This window comes from Carassius auratus, chromosome 19 (genome assembly GCF_003368295.1).
Source record: "Carassius auratus strain Wakin chromosome 19, ASM336829v1, whole genome shotgun sequence".
NCBI lineage: Eukaryota > Metazoa > Chordata > Actinopteri > Cypriniformes > Cyprinidae > Carassius > Carassius auratus.
In genome coordinates, this window is record NC_039261.1 from 17,627,505 (window position 1) to 17,642,212 (window position 14,708).

Below are 14,708 nucleotides of genomic sequence, written 5' to 3' on the forward strand. Positions count from 1 at the left end.
TAACTTTTGAACTTTGAATGATTTGCACAATACATAGTCATTGACCATCCGTGTTGAACAATACTCATGTAGGAAACTCTCACTAAAAGCAGTAAGAAAATCCATGTGAAATTTGACAATTTCTAATGATGCTCAAAGGTTTTTACTTATAGTAAAAGGGGTCATGAAATGAGAAACCAAATTTGCCTTGATCTTTTGGAATATAAGAGGTCTTTGTACCATTAAAACGTCCTGCAAGTTTCATAGCTTAAGACGTCCTCCCCATTATAAACGAGCCATTTATTTAATCAAGCTCTAAATACAGCTCGTTCTGGATCCATGGTAAGAAGTGACGTCACGGTGCGAAGTGACGTTCCAACCATTTGCATATGACCGCCTCCAGCACAAGACAACTACGCTCATTTCGGATCGTTGTCGAGCCGCGCGCCTCACAAGTGTTCAGTCGACGGACAGCGAGTGGGTTTGTGTACAGGTAAATTACAATGCCATGCAGATGTGCTGTTCCTGGCTGTGGACAGACAACATCTTTGAATACGCTGCCGAAAGATCCTAACGTCAGGGAAAATGTAGAATTGTCATTTAAGGGTATTAACAATATTACTTTTAATCACTGGCTAATATAAACACATTTGTATAAGAGAATCTTGAAAATATGTCGCCTTTCTAGTAGGATTAAAAAGGTTGCCTCATCAATGCTGCATCTTCAAATATGGCCTGTGCATGCATTTTTGTCCGTGGTACACCCCATCATTTCATTGAAATTAGGTAAATAATGTTTAACTGTTAGCATATTAAGCTATAGAATAATTATGCAACAATAATCCGTTTTCAAGTGTCTCGGGTTACAATTTTTTTATTAATTCAAAATAGTTTCACTTTCCATGTGGACATGGGCTGATCCAGTCTTCGTTGTTGTGGTGATGGTTCATTTTCCTCTGATTCCTCATCTGATTCCGGCTCAAACATATAAGGTTTTATCATTGCAAGAGCCATCGCTTCGAATGCATCACTCGCTACTAAACAGTTACGCTCAATCCGCAAATGTTCCGTCAAATGTCTTTAGCCAATCGTAACAGTGGGCGTTAACAATGAACTCTTAAAGGGGAAACAACCCAAAACAGACTGTTTGAATCAAAGGATGAGAAACAGGGTAGGAAAATGTCATAATTCACTACATTTTAAAAGTTTTTTTTTTTTTTTTACTATAGTAATACTATAATTGCACCTTGGGGACCATAATAATAAAATAAAAAAACCCATGTCATGACCCCTTAAACACTTAACCAACATTCAGCATCTGAGGTTTCAGATAAAGACAAAAATAAAAATAATAATAATAATAATTCTGTGATGCAAGCTGTAACATACTAAAAGTTGTGGCACACTGATGAGATGCACGCGCCAGACCAAGCAGCGCTTCAAGCACGCCTTCAGTTGATACAATGTTTATAATGGCATATAATCTAATTTTATATTTTTTATAGCTTTTTTAGTTTGCTGTAATGCACATTGTATAATTGAGTAAATGGCATTTGTAATAGTGTTTTTAACGATTGCAAAAAAGTTTTAAGGAATATTTATTTCACATTTATGCACTTCTGTTACTGGCAAGCAATGCTATCAGTTTATTCAGTGACTGATTTATTTCCCGTAGACCAGCTGCCACGTCTTTAACGGCGAGAGTGAGGGCATCTTGACTAGAGACTTCAGCTTCTTCATTTCCACCCGCTGTCTGTGCTTGTTCTGTAAAAGCCAGAAGTTTTGAGTTATGATGATTACTTGAATACATTCCTTAAAATAAAGATTTTAATTTAAGCAAATTATCATGTTGTGATTGCTCCTGTATTAGATCACTCTCACCCTCAGTGCTTTCTATAATGCCGCTCAAGCTCGACTGTCCTGTAATTGCAGCCATTCTTCCATCGAAGGCAGACGGACCATGATGCTGATCGTCCACTTTCTCTGTCAACCCAGGCTTTATGCTGAGTTTATGAAGCATGTGCACATGAAACTGTGACATCAGTAATGAACAGCCAATCACACGCCTTGAAACTGTGATTCACTTCACGTGAGAGAGTGCCAGAGATTAAAAGACTGAAAAATATGAAGAATTTAAATACATTTAAACACAAAAGAATATACATGCATTCCTCTGTTGAACTGAAATTCTTCTTTGGCCTCGAATTTCATGTCAAACCACTTTATTTTAACTTTGGCAACCATCTGAATTTCTGGTGAAACCACATTAATGGCTTGTGTTACTGCAAGCCTCTTTTTTTTGTACCTGTGTCCGTTACACCAGTGGATACACTTGTAAATAGCATATTTTTTCTAGCTTTCAACTCCGACAGCAAAACCTAATGTTCATTAGAGTTAATGTTAAGTTCAATTTTGATTAATTTACTTGGTCGATCATCTTGGTACTTTTCTGTTTAAAAGGTATGTATATTCTTTTGTGTTTAAATGTATTTAAATTCTTCATATTTTTCAATCTTTTAATCTCTGGCAGTGAATTTCAAGGCGTGTGATTGGCTGTTCATTACTGATGTCACAGTTTCATGTGCACATGCTTCATAAACTCAGGATAAAGCCTAAGTTGACAGAGAAAGTGGACGATCAGCATCATGGTATCAACAAAGCTGGATTGGATTGGTTTTGTTCAGCCACAATCATGGTAAAAGTCCCTTTACTGATGAAAATGTGTCTGTGATTGTGATATATACAGTACTTTGATAGTGACAGCATGTTTTCAATGTGCAACCATATAAAAACAATACAGGCCTAAACATACTGTTTGTACTCTATTGTCTGTTCTGTGATTGTTTCCATTCTATTTAAATTTTCCATAAACTTCCTTGTTAATAAATCACTGTTCTTTAGGGTTTATTTTGGGTGAGTCAAGACCTAACCTCACATTCTTACCCGGTTTAGTCCCGATCTCATTCGCTCTCTTGGTTTTGCCCTGATGCTCCACCACACAGATGAACTTGTTGTTCTTCCACTCTTCAGGAGTAACTCTGAGTTCGCTCGACCTCTGAAAGGTCCCGTCTTCATTAGGAAGAAGTTGTCCAAGATCCACATCTTCATCATGATCTTGTCCATTCTTCATCCAGGAGATTGTTACATCTTTGGGGTAAAAACCTGTAGCATGACACGAGACTGGAGACGAGGAAGACTTCTGCAGCAGAGACACCTGAGGAGAGACTGAAGAGAGAGAGAGAGCTTGAAATCAAGTGATCTTAAATTCACGTATTCCTAATCAAGACCTTTATAAACCCACAGCACACTGTCTGTGAAGACTGGTCTTCAGTTAGTTCACTGTATAATGTCAGATAGAGGTTGAAGTGTGCTGGAACAGCTGCTGGAAACATCTGGTTTCTACTAAGTCACTCTGCAGGAGGAGCTGATGTCCTTTCTATGTAACCTTTTTTTCTAAACTCTCGATACTAACCGAGTGCAGCGTTAGTTGAGTCAGGCCACGGAGGTGTAGGTTGTGACTAGCTGATGCGGTCAACTGTCAAATAGCTCCAATCACTACCAATCTCCTATTAGACAAGGGACATATATAGGTGGCACCACTGCTCGGTAAGTAAGCTCAAACGGCTCGCAACCCTCCCTCCCCATTATCATTATCATGAGCACATTACTGTGCACCTTCTGGTTGTCGTCTCTTTGTTTCAGATTACTAAATCCCGTTTTACACTGCACGTCGGACCCGGCATATTGCCGGAACATTGCCGGGTTGCCTTCTGTGTGAAAGCAAACACGTCCCGGGATTGATTCCGGCATTGAACCCGGGTCGGGGACCTAGTAACATTGCCGGGTTCGACCCGGGACGAGCGATGTGTGAACAAAAGCCAGATCTAATGCCGTGTCGAAGTGATGACGCACGTTATCGCGCAACTCTTTTACCGGCTTTTTTGAAGGAAGATCAACGTTCGCGACAAAAAAAATATGTGCAAACTGTAATGAAGCAGAGATCAGTTAGTTCCTCACTTTCCGCGCTGACGCCGAGATCGTTTGCTTGCTTCAGTGAAAGTATGACGCCAATAATGCCTAGCGTTTTCGACTCGTACATTACACGTCAAGCCCTGATGTCACGTGTCGTTACAGGTTGTGTGTGAAAGCACTCGCATATCCCGGGCAATCACTGGCAGTGTGAAAGTGCAAAATCTAGCGATCCGGGAACAATTGCCGGGAACACTTTACCCGTGTATTTGCCGGAATGGCAGTGTGAAAGGGGCTTAAGGCTTTCAAGTCCCACTTGGCATGGACCTCACTGCTGAGAGACACTCATCCTCAAAACCAGGCTACAGGATAGATGTCCCACTGCCACATTTTAAATTTCACGCTTTTAAAGACATTATTAAGAATCTTAATTGTCATGTATTTCCAAGCTGATGGTTAATGCTTAAGCTCTTGTATGTTAAATTATTCTGGGAGCAAGAACCCTCATAAGAAACCATACCGCCAAAGATAAATTGTGTTCAATAAACTCAAGTAACTTGCATAAGTGGTCCTGTCAAAACTAATAATAACTCAAAAATCTCAGACAGAGCTCCTTGTCATCCTAGCTGGTCTAATTTAGCAAACAAACCCATTTTGATATTCTTGTCAGCAAAGTAATGTCCTCTAGTTCAGACAGGACCCCGATAGTAAATACTACAGACTTCATTATGAGTCTCTGCTGATGTGGATCTTCGCTCTTTAACATCAGGAAGATCAGATTCAGATCAGATATATAGAAATTAAAACTTTTTAGCACACATGTGATGATAAATAAAATGATTAATATAAGAAATGTTACAAACAATGCTGTTCTTTCAATTTATCAAAAATGTTTTGTTTTTTTTGTAGTCGAAAATCAGAATATTAGAATGATCAGCTTTGATTGTTCCTAATAAACTGTTTAACTGCACACCCAAGTGGATATTAAATTATGTTGTGGGATAATTAAATATATTCTTAATAAACTACAAACATAAAATTATATAGATTTATTTTGTCCTCACATTCTTTCTTGTAACTCCTCCCTCTCAGTGGAACAGCTGACTGAAAGGCTCATTATGCAGCTAATTATGCAGCTCATTATGCAGGCCTTTGTCTTCTCAGGTGTAAATCACAATGATATTCATGATAGTTAACACCTACTCGCATATGTCCTTTTCAAACAAAAAGTGTCTTAAATTTAAACCAATCTATTGTGTTCTGTGAGTGAGTAAACAAAATTTAAGCATTTGTTTTGTTTGACAGTCTTGTGAACAAATGTTCTATATGTGTTTTATTGTCTTATTTCAGTGACTTCAAAATGTACATTTTTTATTAACCACGCATAAACGTTGTTTTATCAAAAACACTCTCAGATTTTAGCCATGTATATGTTTATAAGCAACTGAAAAATGCACAAAAGTCAGGGCATGTCAAAACTTCTCCAGGCCCCTAAAACCCTCTAGACCTCAGAGGGTTAAAGACGGGAAAATGGTCGGTGTGCCTGACGCATGGTCTAAACACGTTGTCCTTATTCTCTTAATGAGTAATGAGTGTTTTTTGGGTATAACGTGCAATAAACCAATCAGAGTGTCATCTCCCATTCCCTTTTAGAGCCAGTTGCGCTCGTGCCATGACCGATTTGCTATGTACACTGTGTTTAGCGAGAGCAAAGACAGACACGTCTCTAGAGATGAAACAGAGCTGCCGTGCACGAGCAAATAAGTAGCTTAATTCTGATACATGCAATGACTATCCATTATGACATGTAGGCATTTTTATATTTATGTAGCCTACACAATAGTATTATTTTAAATTGTAATCCTTTAATCTTTTTAATTTGGCATCACTGTGTGTTTAATAAGCAGCATGTATGCACGATGTGGACCCACTTAAACTAACATGCTCTTTAAATAACAAGAAAAAAACACTATTTTCAGTTTTCACTATTTTCAATTTTTCAAAATATTAACACACCAACAATGCGCCTAAACACAGCTCCTTATCAGACCAGCACGACCCCGAGAGCACAAATGGGCGCAAATGCTTTTGCTATTTAAATAATGAGGCGCATTATGGTAAAATGAGAACTGGGTCAGGCTGAAACTATCAAAAACACTTGCACCGGATTTAGTCGGTGTATGATGAGGCCCATAGTGTAAACATGCATTGCTATATTTTCATATTTTCACTGCTGGATAAGATCTGATGTACCTGTTTTCTTCAGGCTGCTCTTTCCATACTCCAGATACTTCTTCAACCACTCGATGCACACAGTGCTGAAGTAATGTTTTTTAGCCTCAAACTCATATCTGTAATTGTTCCACTTGTGTACGGTGATGATTCCTTGCATCACTGGAGAAATCCATCTCATCTCCTTCAGATCCAGAAACAGAAAGTCCTCTCCATCATAACCTTCTTGACGAAACCCATTTGTTTCTCCAGTCTGATCATCCCAATCACAGCCGTACATCACCTGGACTGTGTGCACACCTGAAGAACAGAGACAGTGAATACAGTCAGAATAAACTTAATCACTTAATCACTCACTCCATGGGCGTAGGTTTAAGGGGGGACGGTAGGTACTAGTCCCTATCAATATTTTGAGATGACTAATTTGTCCACACCAAAATTTAGCAAGCTCCTTTAAACTGTTATTTGGATCTTTTCACTGTTTTTTGGATTGATTCTAACGGCCATGATGACGACAGTACAAGAAACGCTGTAATTTGATTGGCGGCGGGGTATCTGACAGGCTACACGCGCGGGCCGGGACTACTTTTGTGCTTGCACTAGCAGCGAGCGGGTGGTGTGTGTGTGTTGACGACGCCGACGGTAAAGACGGTAAAGAAAACACTTTTACATTAAAGTGGTTTTAAAAGCTCAAAGTTTGAACACCTGAAATGTAACTTTGTTTTATTTTCAGTCAAATCAATGTAATATATTTCTGTTCAATAAAATTTTGTCTTTTTTTAGATAAAATTTCATAGTACTAACTAATATTTAAGCTATAATTATGATGAATTTTTCCCATCGAAAATAATGAAAAACATTTATATTATTTAATCTCATCTAAAGCATCTCACGTTCACACGTTTCACTTCTAATTGTTTCTGAAGCAGAACCAGGTCATTACTTAAAAAAGAAGAATAAGATTGCAAAGATTTTCAAGATAAACTTTGTCGCTTGAGAAAATGGTACATAATCAATTCACATGTAGTGTGATACTTATTATAGGTACTTATTAATATTAAAGCAATAATGATGTTACATTTTTTTCCCATCGAAAAAAAAAATCCTAATATTTTCATCTCATCTAAAGCATCTATTCTCACATATTTTTATTTTCAGTAAACTCAATGTAATATATTTTTGTTCAATAATATTTTTTCTTTTGTATTTTGAGATAATTTCACAGTACTAATTAATATTTATGCATTATGATACATTTTTTCCATTGGAAATATTTTTTTTCTAATATTTTCATCTCATCTAAAGCATCTCTGCTCACACTTTTGTTTTCCCAGTAAAATCAATGTAATATATTTTTGTAATATAATATCCTTGTCCTTTTTCTTTTGTATTTTGAGAGAATTTCATGGTACCAATTAATATCTAAGCTATAATTATGATATTTTTTCCCATCAAAAATAATAATGTTTTTAGTAATATATTCATCTCATCTAAATCATCTCTGCTCACACATTTTTTTTCAGTAAAATCAATGTTACATATTTTCTCCCATAGAAAATAATTATTTTCCAATATTTTCATCTCATCTAAAGAATCTCTGTTCACACATTGAACTGTTTCTCCTCTGTTTCTAAGTCAGTTCATTTCTTACAAAGAAATAAATATTAATCAAATGTTTTATGATGTTTGGTTCAGTTTATTCATCTTTCTCTGATGCTGACAGACACTGAACTGAAATAATCCTCTGAAAGTGTTTCCTAACCACTGAATCTACAGCAACACAGCTAAAGAAATTATGTTTTAACTGAGATGTGAGTTTATCATCTGAATTTATTATGATGAGAGAAAGACTTGCTGTGAAATACCACAAAGACAATAAACAGAAAACATGATTTCTATTGTGATGTCGTCTGATGAACGATCAATCAGAGCACAATCAGTGTAATCTGACTCATGAATCAAGGACTCTTATGAATCAGTTTGAGTGAATCACTCACTGAATGAATCGATCAGAGACGCTGAACACTGATTCGCTGCAGCGGAGGTCATGTGATTCTCATCTCGTCCAATCAAACTGAAGCATGAACTGTTTCTTTGTTGTGTGTGTTTCAGGTTTGTGTGACTCAAATCAGTATAAAGTTACTGAATAGTTGTTAAAACACACATTAAGAAGAATGTCCCCCTCAGTAAAGAATCCTTGTATGTTTTAGTGTGTCTAGGATGTGTGTGACAATATCTGTGTGTTCTGCTGTTTTACCACCTTTTGGCAAAACTGAAAAATTTGAGTCATAAATACGACTAAATTTTAAAAGTGTCCCAATGTGAAATATTAAAAATAAAAGATATTGTAAATGGTATGTAAATGGTCGCTGTACTCCTAACATTATATCATTATATATTTACCTGTTGTCCGGTTGAAGCGTTCCTTTAGGATCTGGATGTTGACTTTGTAGACCTGATGTGCACCAATACTAGTCTGAGTCTCTCTGTCCCAATAATCTGCTCCTTCACTCTGTCTGATCCACTCTGTCTTCGGCACAACTCTCTTTATCTTACTGTCAAAATACATAAACTGCTGATCATCTACCTGACCAACAATAGTGAACTCTGGGAAGTCACTGATTCCAGACACAGCAGAAAAGAAGTATCTCAGAGAGTGTGTTCCTGAAGAGAGACACAAACACAGAGACGTTCAGTCGTCTTCACATAAAGCCTGTAGAGTTATTGTACTAATAATATAACAAGATGTGCTGTATGTTTTATTAAAACAATATTCACTCAGACTCAGTTTAATTGTTTAAGTTTGCTAAAACACAGAAGTCATTCTGATTCCAGTTACATTCACAATATAACACAAGAAGAAGATAAAAATACTTCTAAACAGTAAACTATGGATTTGTTAGATATAGATATGAGATTTCAAAGACAAATGTAAGAAGAACAAATCTATTATTGAATATATTATTTGAAATCTGTCCAACAGTTGAACAAAGGAAGTAAAATAATACAATACAACGATTTGTATTCGATTAATATAATTAACAGGAATGTTTTATTTGTATTATTTATTACTGCAAAGGATTCAGTCATGTGAAAGGAATTAAATGTAAGTTTCTGGTATTTTAGGATGACAGATTAAATGGTGCTTATTAGAGACGTAAATTTTCGATCATTTCCATGATGGAACGTCATTTAAATTAACGATCGATTAATCGTTAACCTTAATGCTTCAAAATGCGTCTATTGCAGCAGCACGCAGTCAACGGCAAGACAAGGACGTGCAAAAGCCACTCAAAAATTAATAAATAAATAATAAACTGCTTTCTAACCCTAATTAAACTGGTTTTAGTCTGAATAATATGCTAACAGTATTATAAAATGAATAGATGTGATTGTTTATGATAATTTGATAAAATTAATAGAGCGTGCCATACGTTTAAGATCATTTTACTTTGTTGACTGTCCTATCCCGTCACGGAGACGGCTGCACGCACTTCTTTAAATGGTTTTCTGGTGCTCGTTGTATTTTAAAAACACAATTACAATGTTTTCTACAGGCCCGCACCTGACATGCAGCAAACAATATAAGGCTAAATTGTGTGCACGATTTACGAATTCATTCCCTCAATTTACTAAAACATGCACATGATTACTATTGTGTTCCCTCGATTTGCTAAATTGTGCACACGATTTAGCAAATCAAGGGAATGCAATAGTAAGTGTGTGCACATTTTAGTAAATACAAGTGGCACCACGGAGATGTTCCAAGGCAGCTGGGACGAGGGTAAGTGGGTACCTGAATTTCACTGTTATATTGTTGAGAGCCCGATAATCAATGCATGGTCTTAAACCTCCGTCCTTTTTCTCGACAAAGAAGAAACTCGAAGCAGAAGGGGAGGTAGATGGACGGTACCGGTCCGCGGCCCGGGGGTTGGGGACCGCTGCTCCAGAGCACCCGTCGATCTACGATGATTTTCAAGTGCTACTTAAGTTACGATGCTTTTGGGAAACAGACCGTAATATTGTTTCCCAAAAGTCGTACGATCGTTTTTTCGAACTTCTTAGGCTTACGAAGTTTTTGGGAAACTCAGCTCGTGTACTACAATTAAATGTCATTCTATAAGGCGAGATTTCAGCACTTGACAAACGGACAGCGACTCCTGAGTAGCACTTAAAGCACAGCAACGTGTGATTGCCATAGACAGTAAAAGAAATGGACACAGCGACCCCATTGGATTCAACGGAGACAAGTGAAGTCAATTAGAAGCACGCACTTCCTGGGGGTCAGGCGTACTGCGCAGACTCAAACTGAACTTGATGACGAAGATGTCACGTGAGCAACCTGTAAGTCTTCTAACCGCTGTGCCAAGAGAAATCTGAGTCACCCACCGAATCTTCCTGAGAAGGCGAGCGTGAACAGGAGCAAATTTTGGTAAGTATTCTGATTAATTATCTTCCTTGACTTCATGCCTCCACCTGCCCCCCGACTGCCTCATAGACAGTAAAAGATTGCTGTGGCGAGTGGGGCGGGGCCGAGGGACGTGGGAACGAGGAGTGAGGCCGGTGGAATGATTGGGAAATCAGCGACACCTGCGACCCACTGCCGGTCTCGAGTCCCACGAAGGAGATGGGAGGATATAAAACTGGAGAGACGACAGTGAAGGACGAGAGAGGACAAGGCCTGGGCGTTATTTTATGTTTTGGTTTTTATTTGAGCGCATCAGTCGTCTGTGAGGGGCTGGTGCGCTGTTTTGTGTTTATTTTGGAATTATTAAAATATCTTTTGATTGTCCGCCGGTTCCCGCCTCCTTCTTCCCGATGATTATGGAGATTTAATGCATTACAATTGCCTGCAAGCTTCTCCTCGTGTCCATACGGTAATTTCTCTACTGTGCGAGAGAGAGTCACTGGTTATGACGCAATCGTTAGCCTATTTTTTTACAAAAACTGCTTCTAGGGGGCCATAACGTAAGATACAAGGTAATGGAGCCTTTTATACATTTTCGTGTTTCTTTAGAAATAGTGGTGATTGTTTTAAGTGCATTGTTGGTTTGAGCCGCTTACATTTGCATTTAGAATCGCAACATTCGGCATTCGCTACTTATGTTTATAAATATGTTGTTGTTTACAAAGAAGTTTCAGTGTCACATGATCCTTCAGAAATCCCTCTAATATGCTGATTTGCTGCTCAATAAGCATTTCTCAGTTTTGATGCTTAATATTTTTGTGGAAAAAATTATACATCTCAAAGAGTTGTATAAGATTTTATAAAGAGAGAGAAATTAATCATTTTATTCATCATGCATGAAAATGAAAAAAGTGAGTGAAGACCTTTAAAATGTTTTCTATTTAATAAATGCATTAACGAATTTAATTAATATATTTGATAAATTAAAATAAATTCTGTTGATTAAACTTTATATTTATCAAAATATCATGAAAAATAAAGTGCATCATCATTTCCACACAAAATATGAAGCAGCTAAATTATTTTCAACACTGATAATAGTAAATATTTCTTGAGTCGAATTTTTTTTTTGCTTTGCATCACAGCAATAACATTACATTTCATATTGTATTAAAATTGAAAACTATTTATTGTATTTGTAATATTTCACAATATATATTTTTTACTTTATTTTGATCAAATACATTCAGCCTTGATGAGCAGATGTTTCCAAACTTTTGTCGATAGTTTAATAATAATAATAATAATAATTCTATATACTTTACCATACTATATTACAGTACTTTATTTTAATATATGATTGTATTGTTGTAATGATTATTAAATGCTGTTTTTTATTATTTACAGGACAGTATGTATTTTTACAAGATAAATATTTTTAATAATGAGTGCTAGGGGCGTGGCTTGGGCGTGGTCAGTTTTTCCTTGTTTTTTGTCTCTAGCTGATCACATGGCTGGTATTACAATGTTATTTGTCTGACACTATAAGTATGTCGTTAAAGTATATCGCCACATGGAAATTAACAACCTGAACTTGACCATGCAAACGATCATGCTCGTGTGTATATATATATATATATATATATATATATATATATATATATATATATATATATATATATATATATATATATATATCAAAATTCTGTGATGAAATAAAGTTTCTCTTAAATAAGCATGGAGTAAGCACCACGGTCGGTCATGCTGGTTTGTTTACATCTAACTACCACAATTCCTTGCGCTCATTCAGTTTGAGTTGTGGTTTGAAGGCGTGATTTACAAACCTTCCTGGAACGCAGCATTAAAACAATCACTCACCAGCAGAGACAAGATGAGCTCCGAGGAGCAAAAGCACTACATGCCGCATCCTTTCTTTTTCCTGAAACAATTCCTTTCAGAAAATCGTTCTGGAGGCTTTACTTAAAATAAACGATATAGAAGTTTCGGATGTCGATGTTGAACTGGAGAAATGTTTCTGCACAAACGCCTGAAGTTCTGGCCAATAGCTTTTCTTGTTAAGTCTGACGTCACGAGTCACTATGAGTTTTTTCCTTCACTGGGTTGATAGCGAAAGTAAAAAGACAAAATAGTAATTAAATTAACTTGGAATCATGTGAGACATATGCTTTTTAGAACTGAATATTTGTTTTCAACCTACACTGATGGAATACACTGAAATGCTCGTCTACAAACATTCTGCAAATCAGAGTTATATTTTATGTGATTGCACAGTACTGTACTTTACAAACGACATTGTTGCTACTTTATAAAGAATGAGCATACAGTAATTCACAGGACTGATTAAAGACAGTGACAGACAGCACTCATCTTAACTAAATATCAGAGTGATTGACAGAGATACAGTAGAAACATTATGTTTTGTATTAAATAATAACCCAGATCATTTATTATCCTTAGAGTAAGGAAAGCTTAGCAAATGAGAGCATCCAAGGAGCATGTGAATGATATGGATTTATTTTAAATATTTGTAATGTTCTTTAATGTTATCCATAGTTTTTTTTGTGGCTCTTTTTTTTTTTTTTTTTAGTATCAGTTCTGAAGAAACCCAAGTGTGAGATTAACCCTTTCATGCCTCACTCCTCTATGGTCAGATGGGCATCTGCTCTCACTGACTCCGCCCAGAGTCCAGTCTACCTGCAAGCTGATTGGTTCTCAGTGGCAGCACAAGAGCTTGACAAGCAGCTCATGCTGTCCAATAAGTGTGCTTTCAGCTTCTAAAGTGTATACATTTATCATATGTTACTGAAATAATAATAAATATCATACATATTTTTGCATATAATAATATATAATAGTATATATTTGCACAATATATTATAAATTATATACTATATTATATAATACAATTGCTTGTAAAGAGCCAAAAGGTAGAGCAGGTTTCTCATGTATTGCATAAACATTTGTATTAATATATTGCATACCTGCATGTAATAGTACATACTTTATATCGGCACAGTAGTTGTAAGAGCCATTATGTCTATGGTATTTTGAAAGGAAGTTAAAGGAAATGCAGTGGAGTTTCAATCCTCCGGGAGGTTCACATTATGGCGGAGTGTGGGAGCGTGTGATCAGAATGGTCAAAAGAATTATAAATTCAATCTTACATCAGCAAACTTTGGATGATGAAGGATTCCAAACTGTGCTGTGAGAAATTGAGGCCATTCTGAACGATTGCCCAATAACCAAGCTGTCAGATGATCCTAATGATCTGGAACCACTAACTCTAAACCACCTTCTTCAGATGAAAGGTAAACCAGTACCTCCTGGACTATTTGACAAATCTGAATTATACAGCAAGAGGAGATGGAAACAGGTCCAGTATGTGATTTCTTCTGGACAAATTAATATTTGCCTTTGCTTCAAAATCAGCAGAAATGGAATAAGGAAAGGAGAAACTTGTTCCTGGTGACATCGTTGTTATTGTGGATTCAACAGCTCCACGTGGATCTTGGCAGATGGGACGAGATATGTAAGTCTTTCCAGATAAAAATTCAAAAGACTTGTATGTTCTGTGCGAGTACAAAAAACTAAAATCAGTGTACTCGAGAGACCTGTGGTAAAGCTTTGTCTGTTGTATGACAGCATGGAAATTTAATGGACTGATTGCAAAAACTTTTTACTTTTTGACCTAGAGAGGACTGATTAATGCAGTGTTTACAATGTTGCTTTGGGCTTTAATGGCTCTTTGTATTAATCTTGTATTGAATTGTAATGTCTACCTTCCATGTACAATTAGGGGCCGGGGTGTAAGGGCCATTATGTCTATTGTAATTCAGTTTTTTACCACTGGGTGGAGTGTGGGCCTTATTGAGTATATTGGTAGGTAAAGAAAAAGAGAGGGCAGGTGTGTAATTAGAGGGAAGTACAACATTTTTTGACCGTGTCTGGTGGTGATTATGTGGAAGCATTCGATGTTATCATAAGTGCATTGTGCAGCAGAACTGAGTCAAAATGACCAGAACAAGCTGTGATGAATAAATCTGATAAAGCAGCTTGGAGGACGATGTTTTGTTTGGATCTCACGCATCCACGCATGTTA

At 36.7% G+C, this 14,708-nt stretch overlaps 1 protein-coding gene across 1 annotated transcript; it reads right to left on the reverse strand.

The window, feature by feature from the left end:
* Positions 1-1,059: 1,059 nt before the first annotated feature.
* LOC113119652 (HLA class I histocompatibility antigen, A-3 alpha chain-like) lies at positions 1,060-12,639 on the reverse strand. The gene is made up of 5 exons (XM_026289266.1): positions 12,467-12,639; positions 8,584-8,844; positions 6,202-6,480; positions 2,923-3,204; positions 1,060-1,743 (listed from the first exon to the last, which is right to left on the reverse strand). The coding sequence occupies exons 1-5, from the start codon at positions 12,513-12,515 to the stop codon at positions 1,589-1,591; spliced, it is 1,026 nt and encodes a 341-aa protein (XP_026145051.1). The 5' UTR covers positions 12,516-12,639; the 3' UTR covers positions 1,060-1,588.
* Positions 12,640-14,708: the final 2,069 nt, after the last annotated feature.

What these genes read in the sequence shown, in the direction of transcription:
- LOC113119652 (XM_026289266.1), bottom strand. Translation starts at nt 12,515, where the DNA reads ATGCGGCATGTAGTGCTTTTGCTCCTCGGAGCTCATCTTGTCTCTGCT. An exon ending in AGCTCATCTTGTCTCTGCTG is followed by an intron (nt 8,845 to 12,466) that starts GTGAGTGATTGT and finishes GTCTCTCTTCAG; the next exon opens with GAACACACTCTCTGAGATAC. An exon ending in ACGCTTCAACCGGACAACAG is followed by an intron (nt 6,481 to 8,583) that starts GTAAATATATAA and finishes TCTGTTCTTCAG; the next exon opens with GTGTGCACACAGTCCAGGTG.